The 27,812-nt window shown below is 44.2% G+C and overlaps 1 protein-coding gene across 4 annotated transcripts in view; it reads left to right on the forward strand.

Moving 5' to 3' along the window:
• Positions 1 to 27,812, forward strand: part of LOC112266468 (rho GTPase-activating protein 6) — an 84,973-nt gene that overhangs the window by 34,889 nt on the left and 22,272 nt on the right. Inside the window, exon 1 of one of the 4 annotated variants that reach the window (XM_042296983.1) lies at positions 2,172 to 2,735. The exons of the other annotated variants lie outside the window; for them this stretch is intronic. Within the exon in view, the coding sequence (XP_042152917.1) occupies positions 2,694 to 2,735 (42 nt within the window). The 5' untranslated portion in view covers positions 2,172 to 2,693. Of the gene's footprint in view, positions 1 to 2,171; positions 2,736 to 27,812 lie in introns of those variants that run through there. 4 annotated transcript variants of the gene reach the window in all.

Consider the following 27,812-nt stretch of genomic DNA (forward strand, 5'->3'; position numbering starts at 1 on the left):
CAGGGAGGGACCTGCACCTTTTAATGATTATTTCTCACTTGTTGGATTAGGCAATGTGTCTCTTTGACGAGCTGTGAGTAAATTGCAAGAAGAGCTCAGGATAATATGTATGTAGGCTTCATCCAGACCGTATGTAACATTATGGTCTTTTGGTTAGGTTGCCATTTGCAGACACATTTATGAGGCATTTTTTTCTGCAGCCAATTGAAGATGGAATGTATAGTGTTGAGCATTCTCAAAGTATATCCTACTCACTAACCAGTGAGCAGAATGAAGTGGATTGCTCCACATAACATAGCGGTGGCCAGTTTGGAATTGAACTGGCAACCTTTTCTCAATAGAGGTGTGGGAGCTTAAACATGTCTTCTGTTTCACTTAATAAACCACTGCTGCTGACCTTTTCTTCTTGATCAGCTTTCCTTCTTGAGTTAAACTCTCTCTCTCTCTCTCTCTCACTGCTAGGGCTTGAACAGTGAGAGCTCTGCTCAGTTGGGACAAAGCGCCCCATGTTGTGTGACGCAACACATCTGGAGTTTTGGGATGTTCTGCCACGTTCCTTCCTCCTCCTTCTTCCTCCTCTGCAGCACAGGCCGCTGGGTCAGCGTGTCAGCCACAGTCACACTGGGACTATCAAACTGCCATTTTAGGAGACAAAGGATTTCTCCAGGGGGATAACCAAGTGGCTCCTTCAGATATGAACTCATGTTTACCCAGCGGAGTGAACTCAATGAGTGGCATTGGAAAAAATCCTGTAAATAAACGACTTCATAATTGTTTCATTTGGACAGTGCCACAAGGTCTATGTTTCTTTCAGGGAGCAGGGTTGGCCAACCTAACACGTTTCCCAGGTTGCATACTGTAACAAGATTATAACAAGTGATGACGTCAGTTGATCGTGATCATGCACTTTGATATAGCTGTACTGTAGTGTAATGCAAAAACCCTCCTTTCCTTTTAGTCAGCAGATTTCACTTTGCTGTGCCTCACACATTCTTCAGATGTTTACACGTCTCATTCTGATTACACCGGTATTCAGCCTGTTTGTGTGTGTGTGTATGAATATGCGTATAGCCTACATACCCTAATCATGTGCTGCATGTCATTTTCAATCGAGTCCCCTGAGGTTTAACCATGCCTCCGGGCCGGTTCAGTATTAATGTCCCCTATAAGAGCTCTGTACATGAGAGATGGACAGTGAAGAAAGTTTCCCAATAAACCCTTGGTCAGCTAGCAAAGCAAATGGTTTGCAATAACTCAAGTGAATATGAGTCTGGAAAGTGTATTGTAAACCCCTCACAGGAGGCCAGTATTAGTCCCTGTGCACCGTGACCCGACGAAACCGCCTTATTTCATTTCTGTGTTTGTAGAAATTGCAGGCAAACCTTGGCCAGGATTGCTCAAATCTGGTCTCACACAAAGCATTGCACAAACTCAGCAATGTCCCCCTAAAGCCCTAATGGGCTTTTTCAGTTAGAGTTATTTTTAGCCACTAGTTGTCTTTTAATATCCTTTTAACAGTAGTGTGACACATAGCCATCGTGCATAACTGTAAAGTCTGAGGGTCTCATCTATAGCCCCCCCCGCAAACAATGTACAGAAGGGGTTTTGCGTAGTGATGAGGTCACAACACATTAATTGGTTTACAGTCATTTCCCAGCGTCCATACTCCAAAGGCTGTTGATTCTTTGTAAGTTTCTGTAGAAGAAATTGGGTGAACTGTTTTAAAAAATTTTTTTTTATCCAATTACACACTGCTGTGACAACCATGCCTAATACAGCCTACAATAATTGTACAACGGGAGGGTGATTGAGTAAACAGCCTATAACAGCCTATAACAGCCTATAACAGCTTATAACACCCTATAACAGCCTATAACAGCGTATAACAGCCTATAACAGCCTATATAACAGCCTATAACAGCCTATATAACAGCCTATATAACAGCCTATATAACAGCCTACAACAGCCTATATAACAGCCTATATAACAGCTTATAACAGCCTATAACAGCTTATAACAGCCTATAACAGCTTATAACAGCCTATAACAGTCTATAACAGCTTATAACAGCCTATAACAGCTTATAACAGCTTATAACAGCCTATAACTGCAAGAAATGTGCATTAAAACAGCAAAAGTGTCTCACTACCCTATGGCAAAATGTGTAGAATTGCAGGAAATGTATTGTAACACTGCAACAACAAAAACATGTACTGAATATCGGTATGTTGTTGTTGCATTGGTCGATCATCTCTTTTACTTTCTCCACTCGCTCTCCGTGTGCTCCCTTGAGGTGCCCCGCCTTTAGCCCCTCTCCCTGACTCGTTTCCTCTCTGTTCAGAACGGCGGCGCAACATCGCTAACTTCATCAGTAGGTCCACTACAGAGCGGAGTATCCAGCATGGAGCGGGAGCTGTTGCGCACTGACACTGCTGTCCTCCGTGGCATGCATAACCTCCAACCGTACAAGTGTTGTCCTATTCGGGGATTTGAATATTCAGCATAAACCTGTTACAAGTTTTTTTTTAATTTTTAGCTTTTTTCTTTAATCGAAATTGATGATACAGGGAGTTGTGAGGATATAACGACAACGCTCGGTCCGTTACTTTTGCAAGGATTCGAATAACATTTATTTTATTTCCTCGTTCACCTTTGGATAGGCTACTGTATATGTGGATTCTTGTTCTGAACCATGGGCGACTCCGTATTCTTGGAGAGGCACAATTCTTACCTTGTAAGTATTCTGCCTTATGCTTCTCTCATTACAGCCTGTGGTTAAGAAGTACGGTAGTTGAGACATAGGCTTCCTCCTGTATTTGTTCATGTTAGAGGACAGAGATGGGAGGATATTGGTTTCCTGAAAGGAAATGACTGACACATTGTGCAGCATCGACATGAATCCAGGCTATGTGCTATGCACACTTGTTTTTCTTCCTCCTCCAGACAGTAGTGTTTTAGCCTCACCTCATTTCAGCTGCTATTCAAATGTAATTCCCATAGAAGCATGCAACTAAAATCGGTTAGTTTCACACCATCCAGTGTCTTTCCCGATATCAAAACAGGAGAGGAGAAAGCCAGAGGCAGCTAAGGTCAGTGGTAGGCTGCCTCATGACTCCGGAGAGTTATGTGGCTGGCTGAGTGGATGTTACCACAGAGATGAAGAAAGAACAGTACAAGCAAAGCCAGTCTATAAGTCTTCTTTTTCCTCACTGTCAGCTCAGGGTTCCAGTGCAGTGAGTGCACTCAGGCTTCACATAGAGCTCCGAGCATAGAAAGCAACAGGTTTTGTGTAGCCTACAACGAACGTCCTGTGCTTTTGGAACCTCAGTGTTTCCAATATTTCATGAACTGAAAATGTTGTAGTTTCCTGCCATCAGCCCACAGTCTTCCCTCTTGCTAACTTCACATTCTATGATGCTTCTTATTAGAGAGAGAGAGAGAGGTCTAATGATGCAAGGGTCAGAGAGGCAGAATAGACGATAGAGAGGCACGCTCGCACGCACACACACACACACACACACACACACACACACACACACACATACACACGCCTTGCACCTGTCAGAATGTGTTGCATGTTTGCTTAATCCCAGCATGCATTAGGGCTCATTCCAAAGTGACACATATGGAGATAACCCTTCATAAACAGGTTTATTTACACGTTTCTGAGACTTAAAAGATAGTGGGTTACGTAATACAATATAGGAGCTCTGAGACCCAATGACCCCGTGTTGCCACAATGGTGTTTTGATGTGGTTAAGTGGTTGACTCCATCAGGCACCACAGAGGTGTTAGATAAGGACAAATCAAGTCTATTCTGTCGGTGATCACAGAAAATACCTGAACTAATGCAACTATAGCCTCATTAGCAATTGTGAGTGGTGTCTTTTGTTTACGTAGTGGAGTCTTAACCAAATCGTAGAGCGACAAAGAACTCTTCTGCTTGTAAATCCTCATGGGTGGTGAGATCAGCGTTGCGGGTTGCTGTCTTTCCCCTCGGAAATGATGTGGGGTAATTCCTCCCCATGTGTGAGTAATCTACTGCCCACTGAGGCTGTTCGGTGGGTCGACTTCACTTTATGAGCTATGTTTTTGCGGCGAAGACTCATAAAAGAGCGACCAAAGATTGAAAAACAATGCAGTTTTCTTTGGCTCCGCTGGCCCACACTGTGGTCTCCCAGCTGACACTTTTTCCTGAGGGGCATGAAATGTAGTATGTATGAAAAGCCCATGCAAGTGTGTAGCCTCTCATTTGTGGTATCACTCACACACATTTTTACTTAGATAAACAACATGTCCGCTTCTCTCGCCCGCAATTAATTGGTCGTTCAACTTCCACTGTCTCTGGAGTTGTGAATGTCATGTGTAAGCAACACATTGCACATATCATATTGCAGAGTGCCTTGGTTTTCATTGTAACTATTTAAGCAGACTCCACCTAGCCTTAGACACAGCGACCTGAGTGCTGCTTCCTCGAGTGTGTAGGAGTGGTTTATGGTTGGCTGTTGGTCGTGAACTCTGGCATTCCGACGATGCAGTCCAAGGTTAATATCACTGCCGAAGGATCCCAAAGTTGGTGACAAAGCGTGGAAAGGGGGATTAGGTCCGCATAAGCTTTCCCCATCAGCCTTCCAATAAACAAATTCCATATTCCGTCATTCTGTCCACTGTGTATAAATATTCCAGATTCCAGTGTTATGCTGGTTGGAGACATTGAGGATTTGAAGAGGAGAGAGCAGCACCATGCCTGTTGCCAAGGCATAAACTTTGAATCTGTCTTGTAGGCAGCCATGTGGCTCTGCTCTGCTAGGCTCTGCTAGGTTCTGATTGGCTCTACTAGGTTCTGCTAAGTTCTGCTAGGCTCTGCTCGCTTCGGAGTGATGCTAGCTCTTCCAGGTGTACTAGAGCTGGCGACCCAATACTCAACCAAGACACAACTCCTCAATGAGGCGGCAGGTAGCCTAGCGGTTTAGAGCGTTGGGCCAGTAACCAAAAGGTCCTTGAGTAAGACACTTTACCCTAATCCTGATGTCAGAGCTTTGATGTGGTAAATATAATATATTGAGTGGAATGTCAGTGTAGTTGAAAATCACTAATCAGTGATGCTTAACCTTGTTCGGCCTCAGTGTATGATGATGAGCTCTTTACCCTTAGAGCATCTGCTAAATGACAAAAATGTTTAAAAAAAATGATCAGACCCCACAGGGTTGGTTTTCACCCCTTTGTTCCAGACCATTCCCAGACGTGTGTTATTACACGGTTGTTATCTAATGTGTTTGGACCCCCCCCCCAATACTTTCTATTTGTTGGGGTTTGAGGTTCCATAATGGATTCTCTCTTCCTCATTTGGCCGAACATCCGCTGCCTGCTTCCTCCTTGACTAAAATGGTGATGTGTTGATGTCATCTGGATGTCATCTGGTGGCTGGTTGTAGTGTCACGGCATTACACAGGATGGCACGTGTTTGTAGCATGGTTAGGGGAAGTGATGTCAACCTCAGCTGCCACTCACTCTACTGAGGCTGGTTCCTGCTGCTCCGACTTGTAGCATTGTTGTCCGAAAGCTGCATCTTTACTCTCCCCTGGCTCTCCATTGTGTCTTTTAACCTTTTACTGCAGTGGGATAACTCAGGGTCACACAGAGTGTTTCTTGGTAGTCTTAAACATATCTACTTTATAACAAAAGTATATACCCCACACACATGGTTATGGGCTTAAAAAAAGAAGACAACTGAACCATGTCAGATATAGAGTTGAAATGTATTCAATTTTGAGCTTGTATCCCAATATTACATGTTATATACATCACAGAATCCTGAAATATAACATTTTTTGACATAGAAACAGACATGTTTTTTGAATTTTTATTAATTATGAAATTGTGAAAAATATTAATAACATTCCACCCATGAGGCCACTAGATGGCGCTTTGGTCATATGACTGCAGGAAAGGGCTACAGATATGGTACATTATGTGATGTAGCAACAGACCTATTGGCTACTGCGTGCATGTGACTGACTCAGAGAGAGGAAGCAGACAGAAAATCAGACACATTAACTACAGATCGGATTGTTCAATTGTTGATTAATTGAATGACTGATTACATACGTGCTGGTGTTGTCAGCTGACCTTCAAAGGACTTCTGTATCACAGTGGCTGGGCCTCTGTCTCTGTCCCCCTGTCCACACACTCTCTCTCGCCCTCCTGCCTCTCCCCCTAACCGAGGCATCACTGGCCAAAAGGAACCCACATCCACCCTCTTCCCTATCCTGGAGACATTCAAGAGAGCCTCGTCAGTCTGAGGGCCAAGTACCTGCCCAGACAGGCTCCAAATTCCTCTCATTGTTCTAGAACTAAGTAGATGTTTCGTAACGGGGTCTGGCCCCCTTACCTTTTTCCCGCTCACCTTGTCCTCGTTGTTTCCTGAAGGCTGTTTGCTTTGCCCCAACCACAACCACTCCCTCTGCAAATAGGACTCAGGTGATCGGCCGCACAAAGAAGGCTGTTTCAGGGCACCTGACTCCATGATTAAACACAGTCGGATCCTATGGCATCCAGGATGTTGCCCAGTTCCAACAGTGTTTGAGTAGATTTCTATTGAGTTAGAGCTGTTCTAGTTCTAACATTTCTATTTCTATCAACGCTTTACTTTTTTTCAGTTACCGGCGATTTCAGTGATTTCAGCCAACATGGTCAAACTAATGATACAGTATAACACGTTGTATTGGACTCTGAGGAAACAGATTCAGTGTGTTGGATCTCTACTTACGGTTGTGTAATCTGACCAGAACCTCACATATAAATACAAGGAATAAGCTGTACTGTTTAATATCATTTTCAAAAAACATTTGAAGAGGCCAGACCGCTTTCTTATTTGATTTATCTCAGTTGTATTGCAGGATTAAAGCCGCCATAACAGCCCAGCGGGGGACAAATGTTGGACGTTAAAATCGGATGCAGTTATTTTGTTCCAGTGCCCATTTAGCCTGGGACTGGAAAAATCCTGTGGTGTTACAGAGGTCATAGGGTCAAAAGGTGAGACAGGGGTCAGCACATCTCTGTCATCTGATTAACTTTTCTGATATGTCTCACTGTGTACGGTCAAAGGTCATGGAGCTCACTGAACTGCAGCCAAGGCAATGTTCAGGATCGGGGGAGTGTGGCTAGGCTAAATCAACCAGCCAGGGGAGAGGAACATTCAAAGAAAAAGCTTATGCAGCTACACTCAAAAACTTAGATGATGTATGGAAAAATAGTGGGATATGCTTCCGATGGAAATAGTGTCCAAATGAACTCTGGAAGATACCCTGCTTCCCTGTAAATTCCCCTTGATGATGTAATAAAAAAAATTATAAAATTTTCCCTGATCAAAAACCTGGAACTCCTTGACAAATTCATGTTCTTTGCTTACATGGAGCCAATTTCTTGCAGTGCCCAAGAAGGAGATTGAATGGATAGAAAGGACATTCCCACTTGATTTTACATCTACACTTGAATGCTCCGAAGAGTTATCGTTGCAAAGAGCGAATGAACATAGCACTTTATTGTAGACTGTAAAGTGAGTGTAATGGTTCTACGTTCAATTTCTATTCCTGGAAACAGAAGCACTGCCAATCTAGATGATGAAGAGCACATATTCTACCATATAAGGAGAATTCTGCAGACGACTTATTCACAGAAGGTTACAGGCCTAAGAGGGCTTGTAGTGATTTTATGTGTAAATGGGTGTTTACGCTTGAGTGCTCGCGTGAGTGAATGTGTGTGTGTGTGTGTTGTGGCATTCACAGGTCTGTGTATGGGTGGCCATAGTTAATTCAAGCCCAGTGTGTGACCTCTTAGCTCATGCTGATGTGGCTGGTGACACTTTGATTCTTGAAAGTCCAATAACTTGAAAATGTGACAGCTGACACGCAAAACATTTCGGGACTGTATCGACAGTGGACTACAGGAAAAAAACACAACAAAAGATCGTTTTTGAGTGGATTTTCCCTTTAAGAGTAGATAAGCTTGTTTCCATGCTGAGGTGAGGAATGTCAGGCCGACAAGTGTGTCTACGCATACAACACATACAACAAACACGCGTGCACGTGCACGCACACGCACACACACACACACACACACACACACACACACACACACACACACACACACACACACACACACACACACACACACACACACACACACACACACACAGCCCAGTGTGTGACCTCATCATCACACACTGAGGCCGAACAAGGTTAAGCATCACTGATTAGTGAATTTTCAACTACACTGACATTCCACTCAATATATTATATTTACCACATCAAAGCTCTGACATCAGGATGACATTCCTCATCATTACAGCTGAATGGCTACACCCTTCACTTTCAACTGGTTGCGGTAAACATTGCATGTGGCTGAACAAAAAGCAGAACGTGCTTGTCTCCCCCACTCTCCTGGTATGGAGACAGGCAGGGTCAGAGGTGCATGGCACAGAGGAAACACCAAACGGGATGAGCGGGAGACCGAACAACCATCCGTCAGAAGTGATGTGGGGCTTGAGGGCTGTCTCCTCTGCCTTCAGTCTCTCTTCTATCTCATCTCCAGCGTGTGGACATTTATCTCGTGTTGTGACAGCCTCGTGGGGTTAGACTGAGCGACTCTCTCTCTCAATGGACTGAGCTAAGTTCCTTTAGGAAGTGAACGTGGTTTGTCCCTTTTTCCATGTTTTGAGTTCAAGAGGAAAGAGATGTCAGTGGTTAAGTCAAAGCGCTGTTCTGTAGGTGATGCCACGATGGACCTTTCCCTTTTGCCAGTAACGTCACAACATCAACCAAGGCCTCCTCGTTAGTATATATCCCATGTCTAGAGCTAGCTGTGTATTCCCAATGAGAGACCCCCCCACCAGACTCAACGCAGAAATGTCAAAGAGCTTCCCACTTTGTTGCACAGGGTTCCTGTGATGTCAGAGAACGAAAGAGAAAGAGAGAACAAAACGATGGTGTGTTCCTTCTTTTTGAGTCTCAGGTCTGTGAAAAGGCAGCAAGGCTACTCCCCCACCCTCTCTCTTAGACCCTCAGGAGGATAGAGCCCAGTTTGACTTGGAGGGTCCTTGTCTAAGAAAACATTCAGTGAAGACCGTTAAGGTCCAGCACTTTATCTCTTCCCTTGCCAAGTCCTACAGAGTATAAAAGGCTGGGTGGTTCTGGTGACAGCCAGCAGAAAGCTGGATTAATGGCCAGACCTCCTGCTTTCCAAGAGGAATCTATTTTAATTGTGGTAAAGAAGTCCAAAAAGAAGGTGAAATCATGCCAGAAAACAAGCTAAGTCTACAGATATATGGTGTGATTAAGAAACTCAAAAATATCGGACTAAATTGTACTTTTAGAAAGGGTGGACCCAAATGGATTTGCAAAAGAACATTGTCAACAGGGATTGTCATTTCTTTATACAGCAGAAGTGCTCTCAAAGTTTCGGAGCTTAGGCTGCATTATGGCCCGTTGATGATTCACCAAGGAACGGATCTCTCCAGGATTTGTGTGGTTATGAAATGACACTTTTAGTGGAAGAGTCTTTCTAATAGGTAGTTTGGGAGTCATTTGTCACTATGAGGGATGTTGAGGAGGAAGTTGTGAGGGCAGGAGAACAGAATTAAGTCATTGTCTTATAAACACACCAATATATCACTATCTGGGGAACTATTGTGTGTATGTGTGTGTGTGTGTGTGTGCATGTGTGGAAGGAAAGCAGTGCATGTGTAGACTTGACAGCCTACCAGTGTTAGACTATGTTTATAGTGGAGCGATACCGTACAGTATGCTAATTAAAAAATGCCTCATTAACACTCATCAACAAGAATTCAAACTGTTGTACGACATTCATCATCATGAACAAATTAATTGATTGGATAGAACACTGACTACACCCACAGTTCAAATGCCCATGGTAACACTCGGCTGAAAGGGAAAGTTGTCCACAGCGCTGGACTCCGAAGAGGTCACCTGAAGGTTGCAGTGCTGGAGGGAGGAGGTATAGAGTCGCGCAACTCGGATCAATAATTTGCCAGGAAAATCCATAAAGCACCAGTCTCCCACTCCGTGACCGAACCGACCTGACTGATGTGCAGGGCCCTGGTGCTGGAAAGCTGGGCACTGGGTGTCTTTTCTGTGTTGAAGGTGTTTAAAAGCCAAGGACTCTTTCCCTCACTCGCTCGCATGCACACACACACACACGCACACGCGCACGCACACACGCACGCACGCACGCACACACACACACACTCACACACACACACACGCACACACACACACACACACGCATACCTGTCGGAAGTGACACTTGTCTCACACTTACTGAGCGGAGAGAAATTAGTAGCAATGACTGACTGTGGCAGCTTGTGACGTTGCAAGTCATTGTTAAATCAAATCCAACTGGTAAATCAAACTGTGGTTGTGTTATTGTGCACAAAACAACTCAACTGGGGTAGAGATAAGGACATAATTATCTTTCGGCAATTTAACATACATGCCACACACACAGCCTGCATACATATGAATGCACGGATGCACACGCACACAGATGCATACACAGATGCGCGTGCGCCCACACACACACACACACACACACACACACACACACACACACACACACACACACAGTCTAACAAAAAAATAAACAAACTCTGAAAAGCTTTTCTCTGAGGTGGAAGAAAGTGATGGTGACCTTTTGTGCCACGGTCAGATATCATCCAGGTCATACCGAGGCCAGGCATTCTCATTCAGCCATGGAGATTCTCTTTGTCCAAGAGAAAGTTCTGTAAGAATTCCTTTCCTATTGGTCATTTCACCTACTGAGTGAACAGTTGGCAGGGTTCAAAGACAAACATTTCCTATACATAGGCATTCATGACACAGTCCATGACAAAGTGGTGATGCATCAACAGCAACCCGCCGAGCACAGCCGTCAATTCAACGTCTATTCCACATTGGTTCAACGTAATTTAATTGAAACGACGTGGACACAGCATTGATTTAACCAGGGTGAAGTACCTGAGGTGGTTTTCAAGTGACACAATGGAGGACACCATTTGAGTTATTCCATTCTATAGATCAGGGGTTCTTAAACTTTTTCATCTCGAGACCCTAATGCGTAGTTGACCGTCCTCCCGTGACCCAAATCCTCCTCCAACAACCCAAATTAAGAAGAAATAGTGTGTGATGTATTTTCAAAACTCGCGACCCACGTCTCACATGCCCACGGCCCACTTTGGCTCCCGACCCATAGTTTAATGAAACCCTGATGTATGTTGAATGAATAATGGCCCGTCGAAAGTTGACAGGAGAATTACAGGACAGGATAAATGTACTGTAATGACCTCTCCATCAGGACATCTGAGAAACGACTTTACAGGCCCCTTGCGTAACCGTTCTGGTTATGAATCGCCTTCATTTTTCAGGCTGCTTAAGTCAGCACAGCCATAACACTCTGTAACCATCAATCACATTCTGATGAATGTCTGATGGCTTCTTAGAGTCTTAGCGCGTAGCGAGTGTAAACGGTGCCATGTGTCTCGTAAAGGGGCATTGCCTGGTGCTCAGCCTTCCCCCTGTCACCAAAGCTTTAAACCAGCCCAGTGGAACCAAGCAGTGTTGTAATCCCTGTTTTAACAGGGCCTGTCAAAGTGAGGACTAGGTAGCGGATGGAATGCAGTGTGGCTTGGGGCTCGCTCACAGTGGGCTAGTTCGAGCGTTTTTTAAGCGCTGTTAAAGAGTGGCCCATGCCATTTTGCTAAAGAAGCTCTCGTAAGAGCCAGAGCTGCCGTGACATCACATTAACAGGCCACAAGGGCCACAGATTTAGTCTGTCTGGGCTCGAGAAATGATGCGAGTGGTTCGCAGGGGGTGTGAAATGTCACAGCGATTGTAGCGCGTCTGGAGGTCCCCTGTGTGTTTGTTATCCGGCGAACAAACACTGGTTTCCTGAAAAGCGAGAGGAGAGAGGGAAGGAAGAGAGGAAAGGAAACGAAGAGGAGAGGAGTTAGGGAAATAAAATGTTTCACTTTTCTGGCCCCCACAGAAAACCTCCAGTCTTGATGGTGGAACATTGTGAAATATTGTGTTGTTGTTTTTCTCTAGTTATTGGTCCTAAGAAAACCACCTTAGCAACCAAAGTTTCTCCGAAACCAACTAGCGGATTATGTGGCTCGATATGGTCATTCAGCTTGATTGCTCCTGATTGATTCTCTATTTATTTCCAGACGTCCCGACTGAGGAGGATGATTGAGTGGCACATTATTTCTTGGGGAATGGGTTATGTAGTGATATGTTCTCATGCCGTGGGTATGGCAGAGTGTTCTCTCGGAGCGATCTGTGGGAAACCAATACCCAGTGGGCTAGATAGTAAACACACTGCCTACTAGACAGATGAAGCAGCTGAGAGGGGGAAAGAGACCAGAAGCTGCTGGCTACTGAAGCTAACGTCTGCAGTTAAGAGTTCCTACAGTTATTGACACACATTGGAAGGCCATACTTAAAACATGCCTCAGCTATACTGTCATTACCACCTCTCATTTTTTGGGGGAGTTATTTCTACTTTATTCAGTCTTTATATAACTCTACAAACTGTAATTTACTCAATTTTGCTTAAAATGAGAACTCAATTCAATTCAAAAACTCATTCACTCAATATAGAATTTAATATTATCAGTCAAGATTGGCATTTGTACAACCAAACTTAATGTCAATAAATCAGAAGTCCACATTTAACAGAGCACTTTATTCTTAAATGTAAGACACTTGCAGTACACACATCAAAATTCTGATGATAATAAAATACAATTGTGGACTGAAATGAAATGGTTCACTTTAATACATGTACATAGAAAAAAAGCTCAATATTGCAATTCAATACATCTAAAAATGACATGGAGGATTTTGTGAAGCTGGCGTCTCGCACATCAAAAACACTGAACACAAATAAATACAGTATGTGGATGAGGTAGTTGGATGGGCTATTTGCAGATAGGCTATGTACAGGTGCAGTGATCTGTGAGCTGCTCTGACAGCTGGTGCTTAAAGCTAGTGAGGGAGATATGTGTCTCCAGCTTCAGTGATTTTTGCAGTTCGTTCCAGTCATTGGCAGCAGAGAACTGGAAGGAGAGGCGGCCAAATGAGGAATTGGCTTTGGGGGTGACAAATGAGATATAACTGCTGGAGCACGTGCTACGGGGTGGGTGCTGCTATGGTGACCAGTGAGCTGAGATAAGGGGGGCTTTACCGAGCAAAGACTTGTAGATGACCTGGAGCCAATGGGTTTGGTGACGAGTATGAAGCGAGGGCCAGCCAACGAGAGCGTACAGGTCGCAGTGGTGGGTAGTATATGGGGCGTTGGTGACAAAACAGATGGCACTGTGATAGACTGCATCCAATTTTTTGAGTAGAGTGTTGGGGGCTATTTTGTAAATGACATCGCCGAAGTCGAGTATCGGTAGGATGGTCAGTTTTACGAGGGTTTGTTTGGCAGCATGAGTGAAGGATGCTTTGTTATGAAATAGGAAGCCAATTCTAGATTCCATTTTTGATTGGAGATGCTTAATGTGAGTCTGGAAGGAGAGTTTACAGTCTAACCAGACACCTAGGTATTTGTAGTTGTCTGCATATTCTAAGTCAGAACCGTCCAGAGTGGTGATTCTGGACTGGCGGGCAGGTGCGGGCAGCGATCGGTTGAAGAGCATGCATTTAGTTTTACTTGCATTTAAGAGCAGTTGGAGGCCACGGAAGGAGAGTTGTATGGCATTGAAGCTTGTCTGGAGGTTAGTTAACACAGTGTCCAAAGAAGGGCCAGAAATATAGAGAATGGTGTCGTCTGCGTAGAGGTGGATCAGAGAATCACCAGCAGCAAGAGCCACATCATTGATGTTTACAGAGAAGAGAGTCGGCCCGAGAATTGAACCCTGTAGCACCTCCATAGAGACTGCCAGAGGTCCGGACAACAGGCCCCCCAATTTGACACACTGATTTCTGTCTGAGAAGTAGTTGGTGAACCAGGCGAGGCAATCATTTGAGAAACCAAGGCTGTTGAGTCTGCCGATAAGAATGTGGTGATTGACAGAGTCGAAAGCCTTGGCCAAGTCGATGGATACAGCTGCACAGTAATGTCTCTTATCGATGGCGGTTATGATATCATTTAGGACCTTGAGCGTGGCTGAGGTGCACCCATGACCAGCTCTGAAACCAGATAGCGGAGAAAGCACGGTGGGATTCGAAATGGTCGGTAATCTGTTTGTTACCTTGGCTTTTGAAGACCTTAGAAAGGCAAGGTAGGATAGATATAGGTCTGTAGCAGTTTGGGTCTAGAGTGTCTCCCCCTTTGAAGAGGGGGATGACCGTGGCTGCTTTCCAATCTTTGGGAATCTCAAACGATATGAAAGAGAGGTTGAACAGGCTAGTATTAGGGGTTGCAACATTTTCGGGCTGATAATTTTAGAAAGAGAGGGTCCAGATTGTCTAGCCCGGCTGATTTGTAGGGCTCCAAATTATGCAGATTTTTCAGAACATCAGCCATCTGGATTTATGTGAAGGAGAAATGGGGGAGGCTTGGGCGAGTTGCTGTGGGGGGTGCAGGGCTGTTGACTGGGGTAGGTTTAGCCAGGTGGAAAGCATGGCCAGCCGTAGAAAAGTCATTTTTGAAATTCTCAATTATAGTGGGTTTATCGGTGGTGACAGTGTTTCCTAACCTGGGCAGCTGGGAGGAGGTGCTCTTATTCTTATAAAACTACAGATGCGCCCATAGATGAATAATTGCTCATTCAACAGGTCTGCCCCTCGCAGTGCAGAACTTAACTGGGCTATTATACCACCAGACTTGAGCTTAGGAGAGATGGCAGAGATGGTAGGCATAGAGACATGTTAACAGATATTTTGTTTGAATAAAAACATCACCCGACAGTAAAACAACAATTTAAATATTGACATTCTGAAAAATGTTTAAGGTGTAAGAGTCCCGGAGAGTGAAAAAGGTTAGACGTTGTTTTTTAATGTACTTACATGACCAAACTTGCTCCTAGGATCAGACAGGTATGGGAACAAGGCAGTGATGCCCTTCAAGTTTGGCATTTGTTTAAACTGGATATTTTGCAGTACTTACATGAGATAGACGATTATCCTCGGCTGTCTTTGTTGTAGCAGGACTCTGCTGCAATATAATGGTGTCATCGGAGTCCCCCTCATTGTATCCACTGACAAGGAGCTGCTTGCAGAGGAGCTCAACGAATCTAGCACTCATGTTAACATTTTAACTGGTGTGATTAACACTGTAATTATAACACAATTTAGGTGGAAACATCCATTATTATGATTAGAGGACTTCTGTTTAATGACAAGCGGAATGCAAAAATGTTACATTTTGAATTGATAGGCCCACATTGATAGGCCCACTACTGTTCTAAAAGGGGTGGGAGAGGTGAGCACAGAAACAAAGATCATTTTAAAATATCAAAATGAGAAAAGAAAATCAGCAGATATTTTATTGGCAACTGTGTTGACAACCTTATTGATTAAATATGTTGTGTATTTTTTAGAGAAAAACCAGAACAGAAGACAGAAATCAAGAGGTCATCTTTACGTGAACATCATAACCCCAAAACTGACTTAGTGCTCCTTTCCACGTCAATTCCAATTATATGCAGCCTACAGCCTGTCTACTACTGCCACGTACTGAATTATTAGAACAGCAGTCTGAGTATTATAGCAATACGCCACAGGTAGCTATCAACACTGCACTCATTGTAGAGGCATCCAAATGTTAGTATCACTTATTCTTTAAAACAATGAATGACCCGCAAAGACAATGAGCGCAGTTGAGCATAATTAGACAACTCCCAAAACATAAACCAATCTATGACTGATCTGTGATTTGGGGAGGCGCAGTTGCGTTGTATTCATTATCAGCAAGGTAATTGGCAATCAATTTGACAGCAAATATAAAGTAAGTATATTTAAAGTTTATCAGTATAAGTATGTTGTTCCATAGGATATTGTGTGAAATTTGAAACGTTTCACTCACCACAATTCAAAAAGGATTTGAAGGTCAGTTGCCCCTCATAACACATGTACTTCTGACAATCCCTGTACTTCACACGTACAGCCTGCATCCTTGATGACAAGGAAAAAAAGTTCATTTAAATCGCATTAACACAAATATGCACAAATGACAAGAAAGCAGTGCTCTGTTCAGAGTAAAACACACGTGTTGCATCGACCTGCCTGCCGCTAAATACTGTCTACTAACAGCTCTCTTTTCACAGTAAACGGCATGTGTCTTAAATCAAATCAAATCCAATTTTATTTGTCACATACACATGGTTAGCAGATGTTAATGCGAGTGTAGCGAAATGCTTGTGCTTCTAGTTCCGACAATGCAGTAATAATCCAACAAGTAATCTAACTAACAATTCCAACAAAAAAAACTACTGTCTTATACACAGTGTAAGGGGATAAAGAATATGTAAATAAAGATATATGAATGAGCGATGGTACAGAGCAGCTTAGGCAAGATACAGTAGATGGTATCGAGTACAGTATATACATATGAGATGAGTATGTAAACAAAGTGGCATAGTTAAAGTGGCTAGTGATACATGTATTACATAAAGATGCAGTAGATGATATAGAGTACAGTATATACGTATACATATGAGATGAATAATGTAGGGTATGTAAACATTATATTAGGTAGCATTGTTTAAAGTGGCTAGTGATATATTTTACATCATTTCCCATCAATTCCCATTATTAAAGTGGCTGGAGTTGAGTCAGTGTGTTGGCAGCAGCCACTCAATGTTAGTGGTGGCTGTTTAACAGTCTGATGCCCTTGAGATAGAAGCTGTTTTTCAGTCTCTCGGTCCCAGCTTTGATGCACCTGTACTGACCTCGCCTTCTGGATGATAGCGGGGTGAACAGGCAGTGGCTCGGGTGGTTGTTGTCCTTGATGATCTTTATGGCCTTCCTGTAACATCGGGTGGTGTAGGTGTCCTGGAGGGCAGGTAGTTTGCCCCCGGTGATGCGTTGTGCAGACCTCACTACCCTCTGGAGAGCCTTACGGTTGTGGGCGGAGCAGTTGCCGTACCAGGCGGTGATACAGCCCGCCAGGATGCTCTCAATTGTGCAGCTGTAGAAGTTTGTGAGTGCTTTTGGTGACAAGCCAAATTTCTTCAGCCTCCTGAGGTTGAAGAGGCGCTGCTGCGCCTTCTTCACGATGCTGTCTGTGTGAGTGGACCAATTCAGTTTGTCTGTGATGTGTATGCCGAGGAACTTGAAACTTACTACCCTCTCCACTACTGTTCCATCGATGTGGATAGGGGGAGTTCCCTCTGCTGTTTCCTGAAGTCCACAATCATCTCCTTAGTTTTGTTGACATTGAGTGTGAGGTTATTTTCCTGACACCACACTCCGAGGGCCCTCACCTCCTCCCTGTAGGCCGTCTCGTCGTTGTTGGTAATCAAGCCTACCACTGTTGTGTCGTCCGCAAACTTGATGATTGAGTTGGAGGCGTGCGTGGCCACGCAGTCGTGGGTGAACAGGGAGTACAGGAGAGGGCTCAGAACGCACCCTTGTGGGGCCCCAGTGTTGAGGATCAGCGGGGTGGAGATGTTGTTGCCTACCCTCACCACCTGGGGGCGGCCCGTCAGGAAGTCCAGTACCCAGTTGCACAGGGCGGGGTCGAGACCCAGGGTCTCGAGCTTGATGACGAGCTTGGAGGGTACTATGGTGTTGAATGCCGAGCTGTAGTCGATGAACAGCATTCTCACATAGGTATTCCTCTTGTCCAGATGGGTTAGGGCAGTGTGCAGTGTGGTTGAGATTGCATCATCTGTGGACCTATTTGGGCGGTAAGCAAATTGGAGTGGGTCTAGGGTGTCAGGTAGGGTGGAGGTGATGTGGTCCTTGACTAGTCTCTCAAAGCACTTCATGATGACGGAAGTGAGTGCTACGGGCGGTAGTCGTTTAGCTCAGTTACCTTAGCTTTCTTGGGAACAGGAACAATGGTGGCCCTCTTGAAGCATGTGGGAACAGCAGACTGGTATAGGGATTGATTGAATATGTCCGTGAACACACCGGCCAGCTGGTCTGCGCATGCTCTGAGGGCGCGGCTGGGGATGCCGTCTGTTTTACTCACCTCGGCTGCAGTGAAGGAGAGTTCGCATGTTTTCGTTGCAGGCCGTGTCAGTGGCACTGTATTGTCCTCAAAGCGGGCAAAAAAGTTATTTAGTCTGCCTGGGAGCAAGACATCCTGGTCCGTGACTGGGCTGGTTTTCTTCTTGTAGTCCGTGATTGACTGTAGACCCTGCCACATACCTCTTGCGTCTGAGCCGTTGAATTGAGATTCTACTTTGTCTCTGTACTGACGCTTAGCTTGTTTGATAGCCTTGCGGAGGGAATAGCTGCACTGTTTGTATTCGGTCATGTTACCAGTCACCTTGCCCTGATTAAAAGCAGTGGTTCGCGCTTTCAGTTTCATGCGAATGCTGCCATCAATCCACGGTTTCTGGTTAGGGAATGTTTTAATCGTTGCTATGGGAACGACATCTTGAACGCACGTTCTAATGAACTCGCACACCGAATCAGCGTATTCGTCAATGTTGTTATCTGACGCAATACGAAACATATCCCAGTCCACATGATGGAAGCAGTCTTGGAGTGTGGAATCAGCTTGGTCGGACCAGCGTTGGACAGACCTCAGCGTGGGAGCTTCTTGTTTTAATTTCTGTCTGTAGGCAGGGATCAGCAAAATGGAGTCGTGGTCAGCTTTTCCGAAAGGAGGGCGGGGCAGGGCCTTATATGCGTCGCGGAAGTTAGAGTAACAATGATCCAAGGTTTTTTCTGCCCTAGTTGCGCAATCGATATGCTGATACAATTTAGGGAGTCTTGTTTTCAGATTAGCCTTGTTAAAATCCCCAGCTACAATGAATGCAGCCTCAGGATGTAGAGATTCCAGTTTGCAAAGAGTCAAATAAAGTTTGTTCAGAGCCATCGATGTGTCTGCTTGGGGGGGAATATATACGGCTGTGATTATAATCGAAGAGAATTCTCTTGGTAGATAATGCGGTCGACATTTGATTGTGAGGAATTCTAAATCGGGTGAACAGAAGGATTTGACTTCCTGTATATTTCTGTGATCACACCACGTCTCGTTAGCCATAAGGCATACGCCCCCGCCCCTCTTCTTACCAGAAAGATGTTTGTTTCTGTAGGCGCGATGCGTGGAGAAACCCGCTGGCTGCACCGCCTCCGATAGTGTCTCTCCAGTGAGCCATGATTCCGTGAAGCAAAGAACGTTACAGTCTCTGATGTCCCTCTGGAATGCTACCCTTGCTCGGATTTCATCAACCTTGTTGTCAAGAGACTGGACATTGGCGAGAAGAATGCTAGGGAGTGGTGCACGATGTGCCCGTCTCCGGAGTCTCATCAGAAGACCGCCTCGTTTCCCTCTTTTACGGCGTCGTTTTTTTTTGGGTCGCCGGCTGGGATCCATTCCGTTGTCCTGGTTGAAAGGCAGAACACAGGATCCGCTTCGTGAAAATCATATTCTTGGTCGTACTGATGGTGAGTTGACGCTGATCTTATATTCAGTAGTTCTTCTCGACTGTATGTAATGAAACCTAAGATGACCTGGGGTACTAATGTAAGAAATAACACGTAAAAAAACTAAAAACTACATAGTTTCCTAGGAACGCGAAGCGAGGCGGCCATCTCTGTCGGCACCGGAAGTTGAATACCAACCAAACAGGAGCTAAAAACCGTCAACAGGTAACAGCTCTAAAGTTCAGAGTAAAATGCACGTCGCACCGACAAAACCGAAGCTAAAAACTGTCTAATAGCTCTAAATTTGAGTGAAACACACGTGGCACAGACCAACAGCCTCTAACTGTCTGCTAACAGCTCACGTTTCAGAGTAAAACACATGTGGCACAGACCAACAGCCTCTAACTGTCTGCTAACAGCTCGCGTTTCAGAGTAAAACACATGTGGCACAGACCAACAGCCTCTAACTGTCTGCTAACAGCTCGCGTTTCAGAGTAAAACACATGTTGCACTGACTAACCTGCTGGCAGTAGGTACTGATAATAGCTAATACCGCTCTGTTGAACATTTAAAGCAGGTGATGCACCGATCCACCGGGCGTACATACTGTCCATAAACCACTAAAAGTGGTATAACTTAATGTTACTGTAGCTAATTAGCTCTAGCCAGATGCTCACATTAGCATCTGACTACGCAAATAGTGCTGTAACAGTTAGCATACACTACAATGCTAGCTAGCTGTAATGTTGCTCAACAGTTTCAATTTGCACATAAAGTTAACCAATAACAGTGCACTTACCTGGAATTCTAATTAAGTTTAGAAATGAAGAAATTCTGTGGTCCTGTGAATGACTTCTGATGTTGGGCGTATCCTCGCTCTCGATCTGTCCACTCTTTCCATTCGCGAGACACTTGCAAATGGACGATGGCGGCAAAATCTACATTAGTGGGCGTGGTCATGCTGTTTCACAACAATAGAATTGAATCCGTATTTTTGCTCTGTCTCTAGCGGCCACTGGTAATAATTACACTCTAAAATGATTTAATTTGACGACTCTAGAGGAAAATAATTTTAACTCTGCAAAAAACACTCTCCAGTTTTTACTGTGTGCATACCTCGAGTAACAAGCGCTTGCGTATGAAGCAAAATCAATCAACCTATGTGTCAGGGAACCTACATAAGCTGTCTTAAAGTGGGACTATTAGGACTTTAGGGTTTCCTCCCTCCAGTCAATAAATATGTGTAAATCTTACTATAAGGGTGGCTTTAAAGGGGAATGGCATTGCCCTGGCTGCCTTAACTCAGGAGCTTCTAGCTGGGTAGATTAGAAGCAGCAATTGCGGGGAGATGGAATACTTTCTGCAGCTGTGGAGCCTTTGAAAAAGGACTGTACCTTATATGATCAGTGGCTAATCCCAGGGCAGAGCTCAGAGATGCATGCCCACTTTGAAACACAATAGGCTGCGATATGCATGTGTTCAGCAGCGAGAGAGAGCGAGAGAGAGCGAGAGAGAGAGAGAGCGAGAGTGTGTTTGGTCGTGTATGCATGAAAAGATATGTGCGGCCCTCCGTGTGAATGTGTTTGTGTGTGAGCCAGAGATTTTTCGATTATACTCGTTATCGTTTGGATTGTTCTGTGATTAGTCTAAGCATTTTGACGCAGGTGCGTTTGCTTATGATATGCACGTATTCGACTACATCATATTTCCTTTGAGACATTGACAGGCCCACAAGAGAAAATGGAGACATTCTTAATGTGAGTTATAAAAAAAACTAACATAACAAAATGATATTTTCAAGGTTTCCTGATTCAGGGCCAAATCCTAACTGGAGAAATGTGTGTGTAGCTCAAACGTTTGTGTAAATCATGCATTGATGTCAATGGGAGCGTGGCACGGAAATTCAAGTTACGTACTTGTATCTCCAGTGAGGAACTCAGCCATCACTGTCTACCCAGCTTCTAGTGGACTAATGAAAGAAATACCAAAAGATTGTTTTTGGGTGGTATTTTCCCTTAACATTATGCATCAATTTCCCTAAAAGACACAGGTCCCTGACAGTATATACAGTGGTTAAAATGGGGAAACAAAGAGTAGTCATGCTATGTTGTAGCAATATGTATCAATTCATTGATCCTTGACATTGAATAAGGAGATGTGAGAACATACAGTCACAATTTGTATGTATTTTCGATGTTTATGGCTACCACTTTTCAAGTTTTGAAACTAATATCCAGCGCCACACACTTCTTTGCGTTCCTGCCTCACATTTACGTGTTTGCGGTGACATCTTCATCTTTTGTTATTGTGCGGCCATTCGGAGGTCGCAACTACTACTTAAAAAGGCTCCAATTCACCAAGAGTCGAGGAAAGGTCTTGGCTTCCCCACTAGCTTTAATCACGCAGCAGCACTCAAGTTCAATTGCACATTTAAAATTGCACATTAATTCCACATATTTTCCCCCATTGACTAATCATTGAAAGCTCTGCATATGATATTGGAATCATTAAGAGCGTTCGTTAGCTCACAGCGCTGTTGATCTCTAAAGCTAGAGGATTTGCCTGCTGGCATGCATGGAAGATTACACACATTCTTTGGCGGTGGTGATCTCGGCTGTAGGGGAAGAGAGAGCAGGGAGCGCTTGCACCAGAGCCCCTTAGTGTTTGGGCTGGTTGGCTGGATGGACAGGGGGGTGGGGAAGAAGAGAGAAGGAAGGAGAGAGAGGGGAGCGATCTTGGGTCATGCTATAGGCTGAATAGAGTAGTGGGAGGAGGTGTGGTTTAGTTTTACATGAGGTTATATGATTAAAATATATGACACACACACACGGGCCACTCGCACACACAAAGTTATAGCTGAAGGAAAACGTTACAGTACTTAACTTACACTAATAAAACTTTACAGTAATAAACCATTCTGTGATTGAATTTGTCAGTAGAAAAATTGGGCCAATGTGGTTTTGATTTAATTGAACCCATGTTGTCTTACTGGCCTGACTGGGGTAATGTCTACAACCTCTCCTTAACAGTCACATTTGCTTGATACCAGAGTTGTTTTGGTTCTATATGTTCTGTAACAATGACGTCATCTATACTCTCAACCTCAAGGGTTGAACTCAGTTACTCTAATGCACACATTCTTATGTAGTTACAGTTTGGAGTTTGTGCTACCCTAATGTCTTCAAAATAATCTACTTCATATGACCCCGCTCCACTTGATTAGCAAGCAAGTATGTTTGTCACGAGCTGGAGCTGGTGTGTTGTCACAGTCCCACATATTTGCAATTTAGAATAGTACATTGGAAGCACACCATCCCCCTGAAGAAACACTAAATATTTTGTGATTGTTGATATGACCAGTGGTAGTTACCTCCCCTGCTTCACCGTGGTTTATTTGATAGTATAGTCTCTCCCTGACAGCCATGCTCGAGATGAGATGAAGGCTCACAACTGATGTGCTCGGATACTTAGGCATGTTTTTGCTTCTTACTTAATGCTTATGATACACGATCGTCCTCATTAGCCCCCCCAGTTGTCTTCTGATTACTTGACTTTTGCTAGTTGACGTATCAGCATGTTCCCCGGTCTATTTTCTGTCAGCCAGCGAGACGGATGGACCACGGCAGGTGGAGGGGTCCATCAATCCTTTGTCTCTGACAGGCCGACCAGAGTTTAGCTAGCCCAGCGGCGCTGTAATTGCAGGCAGATGTTCGCCTTGGTGTGGTTCCAGCGCTACACGAGTAATCCATTACCCCGTCAGAGTCAACGGGACTTGTAAAACAAAAACATAAAGAGTAAAAACAATGACGTAAAAAGGAACATTCCTTTGCTGCAATCGCTTAACACATTTCCCTCTTTAAAAAAATATATTTTACGTGGGCCACGGTTTCAGGCGGTATCCCTATGCAAAATTGGGATTGGGAGGCCTATTTGGGATTGGGATGTTTCCTCCTCAGATGTGCGATGTGGTATCCTCATCTGAGAGGGTTGGAGAGCCGACCGTCATTTTCAAAAGGCAACAGATGTTGCCGGTAGTTACATGTGCGGCCTGTCCTCTCTCTGTGGTGTGGATATGTTTGTGTTGGGGTGTTTCAAGGTTTGTTTTTTACATGAATTGGATTCTATTTCATAATACCACATAGAATACACACGCAGTAACAATGGATTTAGAAAATTAGAAGGGGCGAGAGTTGATGACAGTGACATCAGCTGTCACTGATTTCATCTGTTCACGGTCACATTCGCATGGGGTTGTTGTTATAATAAGAAATCCTCAAGTGAGGTCTGTAGCATACCGGTCAGTGGTGCAAGAAAGGTTGAGCAAAAGTTCACTTGGCAATATGAGGTGTTTGTCTTATTGTATGATGTATACAGTTCCATTTAATACTCTGTATAACGAGTGATAGCCTCCTGTACCTTCAGCATAACAAACAATCACATTGTTTAAAATGTTCTCGTAGATGGATCCAAAGGTTTGGATTCTCATTCTAAAGTTTGACTTCACATGATTCTGTACAGGCATATGCATATGAAACCACTTGAAAGGGACCAGAGTGGTGTCAATAACCTATTATTGTCCCGGGCATAAGCGAGATTACGCGTCGGCCCGCTGCAGTAGAGGCTACTGAGGGGAGGGCGGCTCATAATAATGTCTGGAATGGCGCGAATGGAATGGCATCAAACCATGTGTTTGATGTGTTTGATACCATTCCACCTGTTCCGTTCCAGCCATTACAATGAGCCCGTCCTCCCCAATTAAGGTGCCACAAACCTCCCGTGGCCCACTAATTCATCTGACTGGTGAATTGCTTCGTTAGGTTCAGAGCATTCTGCATTGTTTGTTTGCTGTGGTTTAATGGGTGATGTCGTGATTTTTTGTCCTGCAACCAACATTATGGACATGTGTTGTCAATACAGTCATTTCAGAGGATTCCTATTCAAGTCAACATTCTTTTTGTACACTCTCTCACCCATTGAATTAGAATGACTAGAACGGACGTTCAAGTCGACATTCCGGCGGCCATATTGAGTGTACCTCTATTTCTATGCTCTCACCTATAGGCTATGACTGTGTGTTGATCCCTAGAGTGACATCCTACACCTCATTTCTGGGCCCAGGTTCTTCTGGTCCTTTGGATCAGATGAAGATGTTCTCAATTAAAGCAGTAGGTTTGTACCTGCCAGGGTCTTAATAGAATGAATCTAATGGAGAGAGAGGAACATGTTGTCTTTGGCAGAGTGCCAACCAGGGCTATTGTGTCTTCCCAACTTTAAATGCACTGGTTTTCATGCAGAAAGCGTGTTATGAAAATCACCATGAAATGTTCGATTGTATGATGTAGTTGAAGTTACTATGCAGTTTGCTACTGCTGATGGTTGCTGAGTTGTTGAAGATGATTTTAGGTCACTGCATTTAGCTGAGAAATGAGAGAGAGCGGATGGAACATTCCAGTTGGTCTTCTAATATGAAAACATGCTCATTGATTCACCTGATGATGCGCTTTCTTTACTATATGTCCATTCAGTGAGGTCAGTAGCGTGGGCAAGTTTAGCGATTGAGCGTTCGTTCGAAGGTTGCCATGGTGATGCTTTCTGCATATCCCGGGAACACTTGAGGCTCTGTGTGTACGTTACCATGGAAACAAACATATTCTTTTGCTTCAATTTGTGCAATTTGTCCTCGCTCATTGAACAGAATGAAAAAGGTGCATACGCCCACCGTATTAGCCGAGCCATCCCAGAGCTATTTAGACAAGGGCTGCCCTGACAAACAGTAACACTCCCACACAATACATCACATAGGAGAGAACAGAACCTATAGGTTGAATATTGTCGTGAGTCAATAGATTTTTTTTCAGCTCGGATTTGAGAGTCTGGAATAGCCATGATTAGATGAAGATGTTGATCCTCCCTCTATACATTCTATACTTTGTTTAGCGAACCGTCAGTCTGCCTGAAGGCGACATTGTAGACGTGTCCTTTATATCACAGTAGAGTAATAGCCTACCCTACATGACAGTCATTGGTATGCTACAGTTAACCTTTCTTCTTGCTAGACTTTTACACTTTTCAAAGCAATTGAATTACTACCTAAGCCAAGTTGTTAAGTGATATGATTATAGTGACCGCAGCATGACAACCTGAATAAGATTATAGTTAGATAACAGGAAGTGTTTTCTTGCACATCGTCTGATGATTGGTTGAATAGAGATGTTCAAAGCAAATGGAATAACTCGATTGCAGTACACGACCATTTTACAATTCTATTCTCATCCCGCTATTAAAGCGAGCTCAAACATGATTGAGACCTATGACAATGCGCTACTGAAAGGCAAGGTAAGAATCAACTTGCATACAGTAAGCTTGTTTCAGCTCTATGCAGTTGGCAAGGAAGTTGAATTGATTTCCTGATTTCACTGGGAAATCAAATGGAATTGATGTGTTGAGGACAACTCATTCTGAGTGACAATTTGTACTCATCCTATTGGCAGTATCTACGGCCATGAGGTCTACCTGTGTTGAGGGTAAACATGTTTTCAGGCGCAGAGTGGATATGATAATATGTGAGTAGTGGAAAACACACTAAGAGTGTGGAGGGAGGCAGCCTGGTCGGACCCTGTCTTTATATCTTATATCTGGGACCATGTGGGACCCAGAGCTGGGGGGTGGAACAGGAGTTGAGATGGTTAACAGGTTTGGGAGATGTAGTTCCTAGTCAACTGTAGTCCTTAGCCAAGTGTGAAAAGAGCGATTATGAAACACAAACTGACCGATATTGATTGGTTCTCTGACAAAGGTTTACAGTACGTACAGCGGAGAGGATAAAATTGGACAAGATAATTTTTCTTCCTGAGGTTGTTAAGGGAGCAGCCATAGTATATATTTGACCCCTTTAATTCACCCAGTGGGTCATGGCTCTGACAAGCATGTTGAATTGTTTTGTAACAAATTAGTTGTGTACACTAAGCACTGTCAAAGTCAACTGGCTTTCCTGTTTACTGTATTGTAAATGTGCTCAGAGACTAGAATTAGAGTCTGAAGAGAACTCCCAAGTGGTGAGGAGGGAGCACCATTTCTGAGGTACCAGCGTTCCATAGCCATTCCATACATGATCCATAGATGTACTCTGGGGAATTGGAGCTCAGCCATTGCATTCAGCCCCCCTGCCATGCCTAACAGCTCAAGAGAGTAGCAGCCCCTGCTTTTCCAGCTGTCTCCCCCCCCCCTTCAAAGGTCCCCCTTCCCTTCACCCCTTACGGCTGTGTCCTGTGTGTGCAACCAGTGGAGGGGACTGGAACGGAACGAGCTCCCTGCCACCACCAGTGGGGTGGGGAACTCACAACAACATTGCTGTGGTTTCATCCACACAGGGCTAGACGCTAATGACTAACTATTGGAGCGAGTGCATCTGGCTGTTCCTCTGCATGCTCGTTAGCTAGGAAGTATCAGGGCGGGTGAGAAGCCTCTGTCCACTTAGTACAGCTGTGTAGATCTTCTATATCCACCTCCTTGTTTTTCACTGTTCTGGTGGATGATGCTGTTGTTCCTCTCAGCTGGCTGGGGCGTTTTGGAAGCACAAGGTGGGGATTGTTGTATCTTTAAGCAGGAGTGAATTCAAAGTTGTTGCACAAAACTAGGCTCGCATAAGAACAAATTACAAGCTAAATGAAGTTCTATGACGTACTAAGGCCAGTTCAAGGAGGTGTGTGTGTGTGTGTGTGTGTGTGTGTGTGTGTGTGTGTGTGTGTGTGTGTGTGTGTGTGTGTGTGTGTGTGTGTGTGTGCTTGTGCGTGTGCGTGTGTCAGATTTAAGACTTTGTGGCTGTGCCAGCTAGTGACCACTCTGCAGAGCTGCCTCCAGAACAAGATTCATGATGAAAAATGCTGACCTGCTCTGATCTCTGGCTAATACATCAGTACTCTAGCTCTGTCCTCTCTCTTCACCAGCTTGTAGGGATGACAGAGGGGAATGCAGAACCATAGATCCAGGGATTGAGGGGATTTATGAGTTCATCATGAAGCTCTTTTTGAGTTGACTGCTAGTCAAGCCATCCACTCTCGTTCCTCCCCTTTCCCTAACCCACCATATACAATACTGTCCGCTCCACTATGTATATATACTGTATATACAGCGGGCTCCAAAATTACTAGCACCCCTGACTGGCAATGCATAAACAATACTTAAACAAATATAAACAATGTAATTTTAGAGATGAACTCAGAATACCAACATGTGAAAAATACTGT

Source organism: Oncorhynchus tshawytscha, linkage group LG14 (assembly GCF_018296145.1).
Source record: "Oncorhynchus tshawytscha isolate Ot180627B linkage group LG14, Otsh_v2.0, whole genome shotgun sequence".
NCBI classification, from domain to species: Eukaryota; Metazoa; Chordata; class Actinopteri; order Salmoniformes; family Salmonidae; genus Oncorhynchus; species Oncorhynchus tshawytscha.